General features: G+C 43.0%; 1 protein-coding gene across 12 annotated transcripts in view; it reads left to right on the plus strand.

The window, feature by feature from the left end:
- Positions 1–18052, plus strand: part of CDK5RAP2 (CDK5 regulatory subunit associated protein 2) — a 225812-nt gene that overhangs the window by 156554 nt on the left and 51206 nt on the right. For 11 of the 12 annotated variants that reach the window (XM_064291536.1, XM_064291537.1, XM_064291532.1 and 8 more), the window contains 4 exons: positions 4605–4836; positions 8508–8630; positions 13307–13889; positions 15663–15895. In XM_064291536.1, coding sequence (XP_064147606.1) covers positions 4605–4836; positions 8508–8630; positions 13307–13889; positions 15663–15895 — 1171 coding nt within the window. The remainder of the gene's footprint in view (positions 1–4604; positions 4837–8507; positions 8631–13306; positions 13890–15662; positions 15896–18052) is intronic. The other variant, XM_064291535.1, reaches the window with a different exon arrangement.

Raw genomic sequence — 18052 nt, forward strand, 5'->3', positions numbered from 1 at the left:
CCCAGCTCCTTCAGTTTATACCTGTTTACTAGGAAAACTAGGAGGTTTTTCTTTCCCTTTCTACGTGGGAAATGTCATCCTGCATTCAGGAAAATTGGATAATTGAACAAACTTAATTTTCCCAAATATATTGAAAATTTTTTCTTTTTAGTTTGGAGTCATCCTTCTTGCTTGTGCCTTCAGAAGGAAGGACACTGATTTTTTTTTCATTTGCTGTATGTGCCAGGCGTTGTGCTAGATGTACTGTACACACATCATTTAATTTAATTTTCTCAACAAGGTATGAGTCTGGTGGATATTATTGTGTGTGTCTTGCACATGAGGAAATGGAGGCTCTGAAAGGCTCAGAAAATTGTCTAGGGTGACTCAGTTGATAATTGGAGCAGTTGGGATATAAATAGAGGTCTGGTTTTAGAGGTAGACATATTTCTAAACCTACCGTTCTCAGAGAGTGAGGAGTTCTCATACCACCAACATGGCCTCCAGTCTCTGTAAAGTAGGAAAAAACTATTTCTTTGTGGTTTTTGGTCAGTGAAGGAATCTGTAGTCCCAGGTCCCAAGCCAGAACTCTGGTGTCCTGTTAAAAGGAACAGCATTGAAGCCCAAAGGTGTGACAAGGGGACCAGATATACTTCTGGTTGTTTAGTTATAGAGGAAAGATACACTGTGTTTACATCGAGGGCTGGCCACTTATCTGCTGTGAGTCCTTGGATAAGTCACCTGACCCTTCTGAGTATCTGGAATGGGGTCAGTATAACCTAGAAGCTGAGCTTGGCATGATGGCTAAATGAGGTAATGTGTGACAAGTGCCTAATGAAGTACCTGTACATGGTAGGTGCTTGGTGTATTTGAGTTCTGTCCCCTCTCCCTTCCCAAGTCAGAAGTTTCGTTATGACATCTTTAATAAGGTGGTAGGTGGAGAAGAGACTCTGTTCAGTGCCCATAAGGAAGCATTTTGTGTGGTGTTATTTTAGAACCAGCATTAGGTTGACTGACGGCAGTCTTCCAGCCTGAAATTGGCTTTGGCATTTGTGCACTTGCAAATATCTTTTCTGCTGCCATATGACACACAGATTTGGATCCAAGAATAAAGATTGGTGGAGACTGAGGACCAAGCAAATGGCTGTTGTTTTCCAGCCCTTTGTGAGGGGACATCCAGCTCCTCCCAGCGGTCACCCTCACCCTCTCAAACTGCTCTTGTTTTTGAATCTGTTCCTCCCTCTTCCAACCTGGAATTTCAGGATAGAAAGTGTCTCAGCTTTTCTTAACTGAGCCCTGAGTCCTGGAGTCTGAAGAGCTAGTTTAAGATCTGACTCTGTAACCTTTCTGTATGACATTGGGCTAGTTACCTGACACCTCAGTTTCTTCATTTGGAAAACAGGGATGATAAGGTCTGTTATTCTGTGAGCTCTGGGACTGCAGAGCTTACCTGAGGATTATGTGAGAACGTGCGTTTTTATCCTACCATGTGCAAGGAGGGGTCCTTACTCTTTTTGAGAACCTTGATGATTTTCTCATTCCCTGAGTCCCATATATTTTCTGTTTTCCTCTCAGGTTCCTCCTCTGCTTTTTTTGTATGTAAGTAATTGCTTTATTGAGATATAATTTATATAATATAATTCACCCATTTAAACTGTACAATTCAGTCATTTCTAGTATATTCTCTAGAGTGTGCAACCATTATCACAATCAATTTTAGAATATTTTCATCACCCCAAAAAGAAACCCTGTACCCATTAGCAGTCACTCCATTTCCCTCCACCTCCACCCTTCACCAAACGCTAATCGACCAGTAATCTACTTTCTGTCTCTATAGAGATGCCTTTTCTGAACATTTCATGCACATGGATTCATACAATATGTGGTCCTTCGTGACTAGCTCCTTTTACTTAGCATAATATTTTCAAGATTCATTCATGCTGTAGGATATATTAGTACTTCATTTCTTTTTATTGCCAAATAATATTCCATTGTATGGATATACCACATTTTACTTATCAAGTCATCATTTGGACATTTGGGTTGTTTGTGTTTTTTGGCTATTACGAGTAATGTTCCAGTGAATATTCATGTACAAATTTTTTGGTGGACATTTTCATTTCTCTTGTGTGTATACCTAGGAATTGCTGAGTTACATGATAACTTTATGTTTGATCATTTGAGGAACTGACAGACTCTTTCCTAAAGCAGCTGCACTACTACAATCCTACCAGCAATGTGTGAAGGTTCCAGTTTCTCCAATCCTTGCCAGCACTTGTTATTACCTTTTTAATCATACCCATCTGTGGGTAAGAAGCTCTGGTGGCAAAGTAGTTAGAGCTCAGGCTGCTAACTGTATGGTTGGCAGTTTGAATCCACCAGCCTCTCCTTGGAAACCCTATGGGGCTGTTCTACTCTGTCCTTTAGGGTCACTATGAGTTGGAATCAACTTGACGGTATACAACAACAAAATGGGTATGAAGAGGTATCTCATTGTGGTTTTGATTTACATTTCATTGGCAGCTAATGATGTTGAGCATCTTTTCAGGTGCTTATTGGGCATTTGGAAACCCTGGTGGCGTAGTGGTTAAGTGCTATGGCTGCTAACCAAAGGGTCAGCAGTTTGAATCCGCCAGGTGCTCCTTGGAAATTCTACGGGGCAGTTCTACTCTGTCCTGCAGGGTCACTATGAGTTGGAATCGACTCGATGGCACTGGGTTTGGTTTTGGTTTTTACTGGGCATTTGTATATCTTCTCTTGAGAAATGTCAATTCAGATCTTTGTCCATTTTTCAGTTGGGTATTTGTGTTTTGATTACTGAGTTGAAAAATTTCCTAGATTCAAGCCCCTCTTCTCAGCTTTTGAATATACTTAAATTTTCCCACTTGAAAGGCACCCTCATCTTTCCTTGAAAATTATTGTTTGTATGTTCATTCCACAAATAGTAGTTGAGCACCTGCTATGCACTAGTCCTTGTGCTGGAAGCTGATAGAATGACTAAGATATGTAGAGTCCAGGCTGGCACAGAAGATGAACGATGAACAAGTAATTACACAGACGTTTAATTATAATGGTACTAACGTCCCTTGAGGAGAATTATAGGGGACAGTGAGTGTGTATAACAGGGAGACCTGAGGTTTGGAAATCAAGGGCCATTCTCCTGAGGGAAGGCATGCTTAAGCTGAGTCCTAATGAATGATTTGGAGTTAGTGGGGGAAGTGAGGGTGGGCAAGAAGGAGTGTTCTAGGTAGAGGTGACAGTGTATGTCAATGCTCTGAGGTAGAAAGAACATGGCATTTGAGGAACTGACAGAAGGTCAGTGTGGCTAGAGGTTAGGTGGAGTGGGAGGTGGGTAATAGCTCAGGCTGCAAGTCATGTAGGGTTTTGTAGCTGGGGTAAGGACTTTGACCTTTGTTGTAAGGGAACTAGGAAGCAATTAAAATGGTTTTAAGCAGAAGAGAGAAATGGTAGATTTGCCTTTTTGCTACAGTAAACCCTAGTACCTAGTGCTGTTGAGTCCATTCTGACTCATAGCGACCCTATAGGACAGAGTAGAAACAGTATGGAGAGTGAATTAGAGAGGACAAGAGTGAATGTGGGAAGACGACGCAAGAGGCTGTTGCAGTGGCTTAGGTGAGAGTTAGTAGTGGCTTGGGGTTGGGTGGTGGAAATAAGAAGAGTGGAAAGAATTAAGAGAAAATTTGGGAAGTAGAATTAATGGAACCTGGCAAATGATGAAAATGGGTGGTGAGAATAAAGGGATGTATGAAAGATGACATCCAGATTTCTGGATTACACAGTAATAGAGTGATTCACCAAGAATGGGGAGTGTTGAAGTGGCATAGCTTTAGAGCAGGGATATGGAGGCAATGAAGTTGAAGAATTACGTTTTCAATTGACTTTGAAGTGCCTGTGAACCATCACAAATGAAGATGTCTAGGGTAGGCAGGTTGAGTGCTCTGAGCCTAGGAAATATCTATTGAGTTTAGTGCTCCAGTAGCCACTGAAAAATTTAGTAAGGGGTAGTTCTTGTTGTCTAGCAGGGGTGGCAGTCAGATTGGCTTAGATTGAGCAACGAGTGAGAAGTGAGGAAATAGTATGATAAGGAGCAAGAGCAAGAATATGTTTCCCAGAAGATTGTGTTGGAAAAAGGATTGCCATATATTGAGACAGAATCCCTGGGTGGTATAAACAGTTAATGCACTTGGCTGTTAACTGAAAGGCTGGAGGTCAGAGTCCGCCCCGGGGGCCTTCAAAGAAAGGACTGGCGAACTACTTCCAAAAAAATCAGCCAGTGAAAACCCTGTGGAGCACAGTTCTATTCTCACACACTTGGGTCACCATTAGTTGGAGTTGGCTTGACTTAATGGCATATATTGAGCACCTGGAATGCCCAGAGAAACAATGGACCAGGGCCAAGAGAATGCCAAGGAGGAGAATCTTGGTAGTTGTCAATCAGAGGAGGAACCTGCCAAGATAGAAACTCTGTGGGCTGGGGAATAAACATAGATGCCGTGATAGGGATCAGTAGTCTGGGCAGCCCCTTTGAATCCTGCTGTATGTGGTTGGCACCATGTTGACTGTGCAACCAAAGTGAGTGTGTTCATTGTTGTATATGTTTTCAGGATGCTAAGAAATCCCGCTTGCCAATCCTAATAAAACCATCCCGATCATTAGGAAGTGTGTATCGGCTCTCTGACACCCAGGAGGTGGTGGCGCAGCTGCAGGGCCAGATCATGGAGCTGCAGGGGGAACTGAAGGAGTTTAAAACTCACAACAAACAGCTTCACCAAAAGTTAATTCTGGCTGAAGCAATGATGGAGGGGAAGTCAATGCCAGACCAAATGCTACTGAATGGTAAGCACAGAGAAAAATGTGTCCTCCACGAACTAGATGTGAATGACCTGATAGAAATGCTTGAAATGTCAACCTTGTTTAGAATTGCAGTAAGTTTGAATATAAATTCCATGAATCGCAGTGGTAAATCTTGACTATTAACAAATGCACAACAGAATAAGGAAACACAATAAGGAAAATGAATCTATTGTTTTCATTTCATCCTGGAGTCTGGATAAAGGGGACTTATGGTACTTGTAGGTCTTGAGAGGGGGGTCACTGCTCCCTTGATTTGGGATTGTTTGCCAGGTGCCCTAGTTGTGGGATGACTTGAATCTGGTCCTTTTCTTTGGCCAAATCTGTGGAAGCCTTGGTCTATGGCATCAAGGGTATGTAACTGAGAGTCGTCTTTGCAGAGTTCTCTGGAATGTCCTGGCAATACTTGTTTGGGTTCTTCTGGGCTAATTACAAACCCTACTGACCTTCTGTCCTCTTCTGGAAGTGACCTGCCTCCCCACCCACTTTCAGTCTGCTGCCTCTACTCTCCTGGCATCAAGAAAATAGAGAGCCCCTGGATTAAAATGTATCTAGTCAGAATACATAGACTTGGAGGTGGAGCCTCAGGTGGTGGTCTCTAGTCTAGGACAGTGGTGCTCAGAGATTTTTGGACCACTGGTCCTTTGAGTCTGAGGGCCCTCTCACAGAATAATGTGAGTATCTGGCATTTTACATCATTTTCAGAGGGTTCATGAATCCACAAAAGTATATATATAGACTCTAGATTTTGAACTCCTGATGTAAGCAAATGACAGCAACACACAAAAGCAAAACAGTAGTAATATTTATACATCCAAATATATTTATTAAATGTCTGCTGCATGCCAAACAATATTCTCGGCATTGATGAGATAGGAGTGAACACCACAAAGTCTGTGTCTACTTTACATTCTTGTGGGGGGAGAAAGAATAAGCTGATAAGTAAATACATAATATGTGAGGTGATGGTAAGTGCTGTGGAGAAAAATAAGGCAGAGTTAAGGGCATAGATAACGTGGAATGGGAGCAGGATTTGCCAGTGTGTGCAGTGTCAAAGAGAGCCTCCCTGAGGAGGTGGCATTGGAATGGAGATGGGGTTTAGGGGACCATGATCAAACTAGTTACCTTGGGAACTGTGATCCTGGCAGAGGGAACAACAGGGGCAGAGGCTCTAATGTTACTTTGAACTTGGGAAGTTAGATGAATAGTAAGGAGGCCGATTATGTGGCTGCAGTGGAGTGAGAAATGGGTAGAGTTGTCGAAGGTGAGGTCTGGGAGGTAGCAGATTATGTAGGGCTTCTTAGGACGCTCTAGGGCTTTGACTCCTACTCTAGGTAAGATTGGGGACTGTTGGATGGTTTTGAGCAGAGGAATTACATGATCCAACTTATGTTTTAAAGCAGAGGTTGGCAAATTATAGCCTGTGGATGAAATCTAGCTTGTGGCCTCTTTTTATAAGTAAAATTTTATGGGAATGTAGCCAGACCCATTCATTTACGCATGGTCTGTGACTGCTTTTATGCTATGATGGGAGAGTTGAGTGGTTGTGATAAACACCTTCTGGTCTGCAAAGCCTAAAATATTTATTATCTGACTCTTTAAGAAAAAGTGTGCCGGCCCCTGCTTTGAAGGAACACTTTTAATGGGAACACTTGGAAGGGCGGAGTTGTCATACACTGAGATGGGAAAGACTGCAGGAGAGGTAGGCTTGGGGGAACATTAGGTGTCTGCCTGGTTTTGGACTTATTTAAGATGCTTGTTGACCTTCCTAATAGTGATGTCAAGTAGGCAGTTGGGAATAGATGAATCTGGAGTGGAAGGGGGTGGTCTGGGTTAGAGATAGAAACTTAGGAAATATTAACATATAGCTGGTATTTAAAGATATGAGACTTGGAGACATAGGTAGTGGGTATAGATAGAGAAGGTTGGACTGACAAGGAGTAGCCAGTGAGGTAGGAAGAGAATCAAGGGAGAGTGATCCCCCATTAGCTGAGTAAAGAAAGTGATTGGGGACTGATTAGCTGTGTAAAATATCGCTCATGGGACTAGTAAGACAAGGAATGAGGCTTGATCATTGCACTTATCAATATGAAATTCACTGGTGACCTTGAAGGGAGTTGCTTCAGTGCCATGAACAGGGCCTGATTGGCACGAGTTTGAGAGAGAACGGAGAAGACGATTTGGAGAGAGCAAGAAAGACAACTCTGAGGAGTTACATCACAAAAAGAAGTAGGGCGGTTGGGAGCTAAATCATCAATGAATCCAAAGGGCTTCAATGAATCCAAGGACTGTAGGTGACGGCAGTGAGGTGGGTAGTGGTTGGTGCAATTTGAGGGCATCAAAGCTGGAGTTTTGAGGTAAAAGAGAGAATGATCTGGCAGCAAGGAGCAAGGACACATGTACGTTCCAGGCCCATACTATAAGGCATGCGGGAAAGAAAAAGGCTGCAGGAGAAGCAGTGTCTTTGGGGGACAGCCTGGTTCACTTAGAACGAGAGGGTGAGATCAATGTTCAGAGAAGAGCTTGAGGTTATTTGGGATTTTGTCAGTGAAGGGTAGGAGTTCCAGGGTGGCAGATTGCCACAGACTAGAGGATTTCCAGAGTGGTTAAGGGATGGGAGATGACTTGGGAACCTTGGGCTTCCTGTGGTAAAAGTAAAATGAGCAGCTCTTATTTTAGGTGCGTGATCTAATTGGATCGTCTGAACATTTTTTGAGGCAGGTACAGTAATTATGCCTATTTTATAGTTGAGATAAAGTGCTTCACTATGGTCACACTAACAATTGAACCAGCCAGCCTGATGTCAAAGCCTGTGTTCTTTGCTGTTGCATAAAGTCTAGCCATGATACTTTGTGTATGGGTTTTATGATGACCTGTAGCCAGTGGTGTTTTCCATTTAATTTTACATTTTCTCTTGCATTTACCATAACTCATGTTCAGGTTAAGTTGGCCTTTGGCAGCATTGCTCTTCCCTCTGTCCCTCATTTCCCACCTTCCATTCATCCATCCATCAAGGCATCTGTTCATGCATTCAGTGAACATTTCCCAGGGACCTGCTGTGTCCCCAGCCTCCTGAACTGGGTATAGGAGAGGAGATGAATCAGACGCAGTCTGCCTTCTGAGAAATCCTTGGCTGCCTGGGGTTGATGCTGGGTTGCGAGGGCACAAGAGAGCAAATAATTTAAAGGAAACAGTGCTGGGGGCTTCAGAGAGACAAGGTTTTGTGGCAAAGGTGACTCGGCTCAACAGAGGCCCTGGCACTGTGCCAGGGTCTTGCCATTTGTGCTGAATAATGTTGCTATTTCTTGGTGAGACACCAGGGCTCCTCAGCCAGGTGCTAGTTGCACAGTTGTCCGGTCCAGAAGACCCTAGGACCTCTCTCCTGGGGAAGAGTGGGCACAAGTCCATAGAATTCATTTTCTCACTCATAGTTTTTTGAGAGCCTGGACTTAAACCGTTTCAGACAAGCGGCAGTATATTTATGCTTTTTTATGTCCTGTTATGGCAGCTGAATAGATTAATTTTATCTTATAAATTGCATTTTGCCTCCCCAATGTTTTTATTTTTCCTGTTGTATCTTTGTGTTCTCAGTTGCTTGGCTGAATTTCAAGCCTATGCTTTTATTTATTTTTATTTCTTTTTCTGAATGCCTGTAGCCCAGCCCCTTGTGGGAACAGCCTACCAGGACAGCCCAGGAGAGCAAAAAAGAATTAAAACCACACTCTGTGTCTGGAGAGACAAGGAAATGGACAATGATCAGCAAACAAGCGACGAGACTGGTCAGAATTCAACCCCAACGTGTACTAACAGTTACTGTGTGCCAGGCACCATTTGGGATGTTTTATGTAAAAATTGTTACTAAACCTCACAACAGACCACTCAGGTCTTCATCACTTTCCCCATTTAACACAGGAGGAAGCTGAGCTTTGTTAAAATAATTGGCCCAGGGTCATTCACCTGGTAAGTAGGTGGAAGAGTCAAGACACAGTAGGATGTCTGTTGAGCCCACCAATCCATTTGTCAAACATTGTTCTACCAGGCAGTGGGCTGGGTTCTGATGGTTCAGCCTGAAAAGACACAGTCCCTCCCCTCAAGGAATCTCACAGACGCTGGAGACAGTCATCCCAATAGTCAGTTCGTATTCAGTGTGGTGCTGGCTGTTGTTGAAGTGTGCATGAAGTGGGCCTCTGTCTGCCAGGGAGGAGTAGGTCAGAGGAGAACCTGAGCTGAGATTGGTTTGTGGGAGTTGCCAGATAGGCCATTGGAAAGGTGTAGAGGTAAGAGCAAGGCCACAGGTAAGTAGTATACCTTTCTTTTTTAAATCATGAGGCATTATATGCATACAAATAAATACAAATGATAATCATAACAAATACCCATGTTCCCATTCAACCAGAATGAACACCTGCTTACATTTTTTCTCTTAACCTTAGATCTCTTTTTGTCCTTTATTAAAAAAAAAAAAATCACTGTTAACTTGGACCTAATTTACTCTGTAAGAAATAATTGTTCTCAGGAATACTAAATTTGTCCCAGGATGGCCATGAGGATGCCAGTTTCTGAGGGAAGTACTGTGTTGTGGTTCCTGTTACCAATGGTCTGTACTTTCCCAAGGCCTCCAGTCAGTGCAGTGAACACATGGTCATGTGCTTGTGGAGTGTTCTGGGGTTAGGTGGAATCACTAGGTAATAAAATACCCTTTAGCTGAATTGTGGAAAATTCCAGAACGCGAATATTTTTTATAATGTAAATGAATGGTCCTGGGGACATCCTTTGGCTTTTTGTACGGAGTTAGTGATTAAAAGGCTTCTTGATAGATGGACAGTTTCCCTTTCCCTCTCAATTCACCATCGTTATTGAACTTCTTTCGTTTCTCTCAATGTGCTTCTAGAACTTTCTACATGCTATTGCCTCTGCCTGGACACCCCCCTTCTCCAGATTGTTGCCTGGCTGATGCCTCATCCTTTAGACCTCTACTTAAACGTCACTTTTCAAGGAAAGTCTCCTCAGTTATTTCAGCACTACCATTAGCCCTCGTGCTTTCCCTTTCCAGCACTGATTGATCTTGAATTGACATGCTCAATGACTGCCCTCTGCAGGGCTGGGCACTGTGTGTGACACCTTTACTGCTGCTTCTTCAGTAATCCCTTTGTAGGTACTTAACAAATGACGGGGATTGCATGCATGTTATTGGCCTTTGCATTGAGGGTTAAGGATTCTCTCTCCTTGCTCTCGGACCCTTGACACAGGAGATCCTCAAATGGAAGAAGGATACATCAGGAAGCAGTATTCAGAGTGTTAGAGGCAGGCTGTCAGGCTTTGACCAGGGCTCTACTGTTACTCACTCTGAACCTTGGGCAAGTTCTTAATATCTCTAAGCCTTGATTTCTTCTTCTGTAAAATGGGGACAGTAGTTGAGCCTTTCAGGTTGTTGTGAGGGTTAAACGGATAACATAAGTGAGGTGCTTATTGCCTAGGCCAGGTCCTGGCACATAGTTATATGCTTTGAGGCCTTGGTAAATCTCCATATTCACATGTACACTTCCCTCCTCAAACCCCCCATGCAGTGATATTTACGTGAAAAGTGTAAGTAGCTCCATTGGGCCATTATTGAGTTATTTATTGATGACTGCTGAGGAGAGAACAGCAAAGCCACATGGACAGACTTGCTGTAAACTGACACCGGAACCTAGAAATCAAATCCTTACCTCTACCAAATTACAAATTGCTGTAGATGGTGGTCTTTTTAAAAATTGTGCTTTAAGTGGAAATTTATAGTTCAAGTTAGTTTCTCATACAGAAATTTATAAATGCATTGTTATGTGACCCTAGTTGCCCTCTGTATAATGTCACAGCACACTACTCCTTTCCACTCTGTATTTCCCGTGTCCATTCAACCAGCTCCTATCCCTTTCTGCCTTCTCATCTCACCTCCGGACAGGAGCTGCCCATTTAGTCTCATGTATCTCCTTGAGCTAAGAAGCACACTCTTCACAAGTATCATTTAATGTCTTATAGTCCAGTCTAATCTTTGTCTGAAGAGTTGGCATTAGGAATGGGTTTAGTTTTGGGCTAACAGAGAGTCCAGGAACCATGTCCTCTGGGGTCCCTCCAGTCTCGGTCAGACCATTAAGTCTGGTCTTTTTACTAGAATTTGAGTTTTGCATCCCACTTTTATCCTGCTCCATCAGGGACTCTCTGTTGTGTTCCCTGTCAGGTCAGTCATTGGTGGTAGCGGGGCACCATCTAGTTCTTCCGGTCTCAGGCTGATGGAGTCTCTGGTTTATGTGACCCTTTCTGTCTGTTGGGCTCATATTTAGATTATAGACTTTTGAGGGGCATTTCTGAAGTCACGGTCATGGGTGTCAAGTGTCTGAATTTTATGTCCGTTGCATTTGCAAGGAGCAAAGTTTACAGTCGAGGTCTACGTGTCTGTATGACAGTGCACACCCTCCCAAACATTCCAGCAAGGTTGTGTGTATGTGTGTGACTAACTGTGAGAGCTGGCCACAGTTTGTATCAGAAAGAGATATTTGTAGCAGCTCTTTGTAAAACAAAAAGGTTTACAGTATGTGCACTGTGAGCAGATAGACAAGGGTGGACCTAAAGCCACGAAGAGAAGGTTGAACTAGAAGTTGGGACATACAGTCTTCTGATATAGGATTTTTGTGTGATTTCATTTCTGAGAGATCTCTTAGGTCACCTATTCCAAGCCACATCGTTGCTTTGCAGCGTTTCCCCAGGTCCATAGGCATCGTATGCACACTTCCAGTGATGGGCATCCCTGTTCTCTGTGAGCAGTTGTAGGAAAGCAAAGGATGTTAGTATTGGTTGGCTCCTTCACTACTATGTGCTGTATACTGTGTTGCCTTTTTGAAGATATTATACTGTTTAACCCTAAAAACAAGACAAAATAAACACAAAACCCTTCTCAGGGAATGATCTCTCCATTTTGCAGATGAAGTTGCTGAGGCTCAGAGAGGTTAAGTAATCTACCTAAGGTTATGCAGCTAGTAAGTGGCAGAGCCAGAGCTTGAAACCAGGTCTGTTGGATTTCAGAGGTGGATTTTTTTTTTTTTTCTACTACATTCTACTGCCTCTTAAGTATTTAACCACTCTTTTTACCTTGAGCTGAAGGAGCCCTGGTGGTACAGTAGTTAAAGCAATTGACTGCTAACTGAAAGGTTGGTGATTCGAAACCACCAGAGGCTCCTTGGGAGAAACATATGGCAGTCTGCTTCCATAATAGCCTTGGAAACCCCATGGGGTTGATATGAGTTGGAATGGACTTGATGGCAGTGGGATTTTTTTTTTTTTTTGTTACATTGAGCTGAGCTTTCTCCATGGGCAGCAGGTGATGTAGTGTAGTGGTTAAGGACAGAAGCTCTGGAGTCAGGCCTGTGCTTGAAGCCTTGCAGCAACTGTATTAGGCATCCTTACTCATTTTACATACAGGGGAAACTGAGGCTTTGAAATAGTAAGTTACATGCTTAAAATAGTAAGTGACAAACCTGGGCACGATTCCATTTCTCTTTGACTTCAAAGCTGTGTGTTTTTTCTGCTGTACCATGCTTCTCTCAAACAAGAGTGGCTGCATCTCTGAAGATTCAAGCGAGCTCTAAGGAAGTAGTTCCCTGTATGGCTGAGTTAGTGAAACATTTTAGGAAAAGGGACATCATGGCATCTTGTGGAAACTGATAGACATGAAAATGAAAAGACTCACCTGTCATAGGTGTTTAGCATTACCGCTCTGTAAGGTTACTTCACTCTGTCCCTCAGTATTTATCAGCCCTTCCCTGATCTCTGATCTACTGTACTAGCACTGAGAACATGGAGATGAAAGGGCAAGCCCCTGCTGTGAAGGAACTTGCAGTCAGCCAGAGAGAGAGAGGCATCCGGATGACTGACTGCTGTGTAGATAAGTAATAAGCCAATCGTAATTGCTGTGTTAGCACCAAAGACATAGTATGTTTGTCAGGGGTAATATGTGTAAGGTGCTACAGAAGCTCAGAGGGGAGTGACTGTTCTGCATAGTCTGGAGATGGCCTGGCAGAGGAAAAATAATTGGATCTGGGTGATGGAGGACGCATAGAATTTCAAGTAGAGAAGAGGGCCAAGGGTATCCCAGGCAGAGGGAAGAGCATATGCGAAAGCACAGAGGCATGAAACAGCATGGTATGTGCAGGGGATTACCAGGTATTCCTGGGAAGGTTTCCTGGAACCAGATTATGGAGGGCTTCGGGTGCTGTGATAGGGAGTTTGGATTTGATCCTCAAGATAGGGAGCGATTGACAAGTTTCAGATGGGAGAGTGAATGAATTGAGAGGTAAGGGGGAAAGACTAGAGGCAGGGAGACTGGCTAGAAGGCTGCCGCCGTGGTCCTGGCTTAGCTGTGAGGAGAGAGGGGGTGGGTTTCTGCACAGGAGATACTGACAAAAATGTGTTGGGTTTTCAGACTCTGAAATTTACCAACCTGATGACCTTGCCATCTTGCCAACATGCAAAGAGAATCCTTCCGAAGATTTTCTGGGCGCAACTTCAGTAGCTACTTACGCGAGTTCTAAGAGCCAGCTTTCTGTTAAAGTGAGCATGATTGAGACTGATCAGGCTGAGAACATTGATGCCTCAAATGATATGGAATACTTAAAGCAGAAAATCTGTGACTTAGAAACTGAGCTCAAGGGCTACCAGAGTTTCATATTTCAGCTTCAATCAGGGAAGCACTCCCAGTGCAGTGAGGCCATTATCACTGTTTTGTGTGGGACAGAAGGGGCTCAGGAAGGCTTGAACAAGCCCAAGGGCAGTACTGACGATGAAGAAATGACCTTCTCAAGTTTGCACCAAGTACGTTATGTGAAACACATGAAAATCCTCCATCCACTGGCCCCTGCAATGATTGATGGCGGGATGCTGGAGAGCCTCAAACAGCAGCTGGTGGATCAGGAATATGACCTACAGAAAGAGCAGAATTTGAACATGGAACTATTCAGTGAAATCCATAACCTGCAGAATAAGTTCCAAGATCTCTCACCCTCAAGGTACACTCACTCCACCTCTGCCTTCTCCCGCTATTTAAGCCTGCAGTTCCCCTCTGCTGCCACTAGGTTAGAGTCCCTGAGCTAAAGGGAAGGCTGCTCTGTGATAGGAGTGGGTGCATGCAGGGGAAGGCTTGATGGTGGGGTTAAGGGAGCCAGGCCGTGTGGAGAGGCACAGTGTCAGGCCACAAAGAACAGTGCCTGTGCACCTGAGCGTCAGGTGCTAGTCTTGTGGCCTCTGGAATTGGTAGAGCAGATTTTGCCCTTTTGAGGTTGGGGACTCAGGGTGAAGGTTTTGTACAGTCGTTTGGTGAGTTATAGTGTACTTGCTGAACTGCAGTGTTTACTCCTAGACTATGTTACTGGTTTTTGCTGTGCTGTGAAACTGAAGCCGATGTGTCCAAGGCAGAGTGGGGAGGAATGTAAATATTTTCCATATCTTTACCCTTTAAGGTCATCTTAGAGAAATAAGACTGTGTTGGAAGAGAAAAATTCTTAGGTCATGAAGATATGTTTTATGGGCATAGATATATATGGTTTTGCTCTATGAGATATGGCAGAAATGGGATCCTTTGTAAAGCTGACCTTCATTTGTCACTAATTTGAGACAGACACATCGTTCTGAACTGTCAGGAGTCAGAGTGAATTTTTCAAGACCTCCTAAGCAGTGAAATTGAAGGAAGCTTGTATTTATTGGAAGTCTGTTATGTCAGGCCCCCAGCTAGGTACTTTTCTTATTTAATCTTAGAAATCACCCTGAGAAGGACGGGCTTTACGCTTGTTTTGTAGGTGAGGAGGGGTTGCTGTGACTTGTCTGAGCTCCGTCTCAGCCATTGCTAGGGTCAAGCCCACATTATCCTGCTCTAGTACCCAGCTTCTTTCTCTTACATTAAACCACCCTCACCTTTAATGCCGGTGTCACATGATTTGTATGTGCATACTTGGTGTCAAGGGCGATCATCATTTCAGGGAAGGAGTAATGTGGTGCACTGTCAAGTCAGCATCTTTACCAAGCCACTCTGTGGATCCAGGTTACTGTGGCCACAGTTTATGAGCCATGTGTTTTTCTCAGTGTCTAATAGATGTGGAATCACAGTGGAAAAGACAGCTTACGGTGGCCAGGAGGTAGTAGTACATGAAAGAGCATGGGCCTTGAACTCAGAGCTGTGTTTGAATCTGGAATCTTCACCACTTAACTGATTTTGTGATCTCCAAGAAGCAGTGTCCACATTTGTAAAAGGGAAGGCTCCTACCTTTGTTGTAAGATTGGAGGATTGGATAACATATAAAGCACCTGATTCCATGCCTGGCAGGTTGTAGACCCTCAAGAAATGGTAGGTAGTTTATGACTATGCCCTGACATTTCAGTTGAGGGGAGAGAGTCCTGTCCTTGTTTTCTTGCCTTACAGTTTCTTTTTTGAGAATTTGTGGTGGGTCCCTGGCCCTCGTGGCTCTTGTTTCTACAATTTAGAATAGTATTTTTGAAGACTGTATGGAAACTAATCTTTTTCCTGAGTCCTTGCCAATCCGTATTTTAATTGAGGGCTTTATAAGGTTAAAAATATTGTAGAAGAACCTTTGTTCCAGCATTTCTTGGCGATTTCGAAATCAAAGAGGGAGTAACCTTGTACTGTTTTCAATTTTTCTAAAAGTATATATACTTGTACAGCTCCAGGCTTTTAAAAATTGTGCTCTGTCATTTTTCCAATTAGTGTTAAGGTCACAAAAATTCAATTCTGAAATGGTACAAGCATTTTCTTTCCCCTCTTTTATCAGATACGATTCATTAGTTCAGTCCCAAGCCAGGGAGCTCTCCCTTCAACGACAGCAGATTAAAGATAGCCATGGCATCTGTGTCATTTATCGTCAACATATGAACACCGTGATGAAGGCATTCGAGGAGTTGCTGCAGGCCAGTGATGTGGACTACTATTTGGCTGAGAGTTTCCGGGAGCAGCTGAATCAATGTGTTGAACTACTGGAGAAACTGGAAAAGTTGTTTCTCAGTGGTAAGTGGGACGAGGTGCTGTAGCTTCTAAGTCATATCAGTAATTAATCTAGGACTTCTTGTTGGGGTGGGGAGGAACTGACTGCTTGGTCTACTTACCTTCCTCTCTTCTCCCCAATGAGGTGGTGGCAGGACCATACAGCCTGTTTCTTCCTTCCAGTGACCAATTCCATGTGGTTTGTAGTCTGCACTGTTCTAAACCAGGGGTTCAGTTTAAATGACTTGGGGACTCAGAACCACATGATTGCTGGTTCTTCAGACTTTTTAATAGAAGATGGAAATCTGATATTTTGTGTGAAAACTCGGGAGTTTTAAATGTTGGCAGACAAGTTAAATCAAAAGTTTTTTTTATTTGTGAAAAAAAAAAAAAGTATATCCAAGGGTCATTGGTGGCCCATGATCTCTGCTTGAAGAGGAAGAATGAAAGAAAACATTTGCTGGGCATCTGCTGTATGCCAGGTACTTCAATACACTTTACTGCATTATAAATTAAAAAAATTTGCAGCTTTTCGAGACTACAACAAAGAATTTCCGTGTACCCTTTATGCAGCTTCATTGGTTGTTAGCATTTTGCAACATTGGCTTTATCATTCTCTCTCTCTCTCCTCATACACACACACAACTATTATCTTTCTGAACCCTATGAGAGTAGATAGATGATATTATGCCCCTTACCCACTTAGATACTTCACCATATAGTTCCTCAGAACAAGGACATTTTCTTACATGACCACAGTATTATAATCAAAATCAGGAAATATATTTAATATAGTATTATCTAATAAACAAAAAAAACCAAAACCTGCTGTCGAGTTGATTCCGACTCATGGCGACCCTATAGGACAGAGTAGAACTGCCCCATAGAGTTTCCAAGGAGCGCCTGGCAGATTCGAACTGCCAGCCTCTCAGTTAGCAGCTGTAGCACTTAACCGCTACGCCCCCAGGGTTTCCTATTATCTAATACACAGTCTATATTCAGATCTCACTGATTGTTTCAGTAATGTCTTTTTTGAGAGTTTTATTTCTGCTAGGATCCAGGATCTGGTCCCTACATTACATTTGGTTTGGTCCTTGATCTCCTTTAATCTGGAACAGCTCCTCGCCCTGTCTCTGTCTTTCTTGACATTGTCATATTTGAAGAGGTCAGTCTAGTTCCTCAGTTGGGATTATCTGTTGTTTCCTCATAATTAGATCCAGGTCCTGTAGTTTTGGCAGGAATACTGCATGAAGTGATGCTGTGTTCTCCTTGTATCACGTTAAGGAGGCACCTGATACCAGTTTGTCCCATTTTTGGTGATAGTAACTTTGATCATTTGCTTAAGGTGGTATCTGTCAGGTTTCTCCACTCTAAACTACTATATTTACCTTTGTCATGAATTAGTAATTAGTCGGGGATAACTTTGTGACTCTAAGTATCCTGCTCCTCATGCAACTTTTCCTTGTGAGTTTTACCATCCATTGATGGTTGTTGCCTGAGTTGGGTGTTACTATGATGATGGCAACATGCTGTTTTTTTCCTAATGCCATCATTCCTTCTTCATTTATTAGGTGGCATCTGCTTTAAGGACTAGCACTGCCCTTATCCCCTTCTATTTATATATTCGCTTTTTGTTTATTATCAGTATGGACTTAATTTTACTCAATGGGCTATTATCCATTACTTTCATTCATATTGATGCTGAAGTTGTCCCATATTTAGCAAGTGGCAGATCCTTTTGATGTCTCCATCTTTTTTTTTGAGCACGTCCTTACTTTCTGACACAAGAAGATGTTCTAGGCTTATCTTGCACTGTGTCCCAGGTCTGAATCAGCCATTTCTCTAAGTAGCCCTGGCTCCTTTTAGTGGGGAATGGTATTTAAAAACCAAGATTTCATGCTGGATGTGTTCATGGATACTAGGGTGTCATTGTTTCTAGGCCCTTTAGCAGACTGAACTAGGGATAGACAGTAAAACCTGTGAAAGCTGGAGCCCGTGTAAGGTGGAAACCTGTCAGAGAAGGAAAACTCAAATATTTTCCACCAATAGAGAGCATCCTGTCAAAGGCAGAAAACTTGCAAGACCCAAAAAAACAATGCAGTCTTGGCAAGTTCTGGCACTCACGGTTTACATATATATACATATATATGTGCATGTGTGTGTATATATACACATATGTAT

This window comes from Loxodonta africana, chromosome 9 (assembly GCF_030014295.1).
Source record: "Loxodonta africana isolate mLoxAfr1 chromosome 9, mLoxAfr1.hap2, whole genome shotgun sequence".
NCBI classification, from domain to species: domain Eukaryota; kingdom Metazoa; phylum Chordata; class Mammalia; order Proboscidea; family Elephantidae; genus Loxodonta; species Loxodonta africana.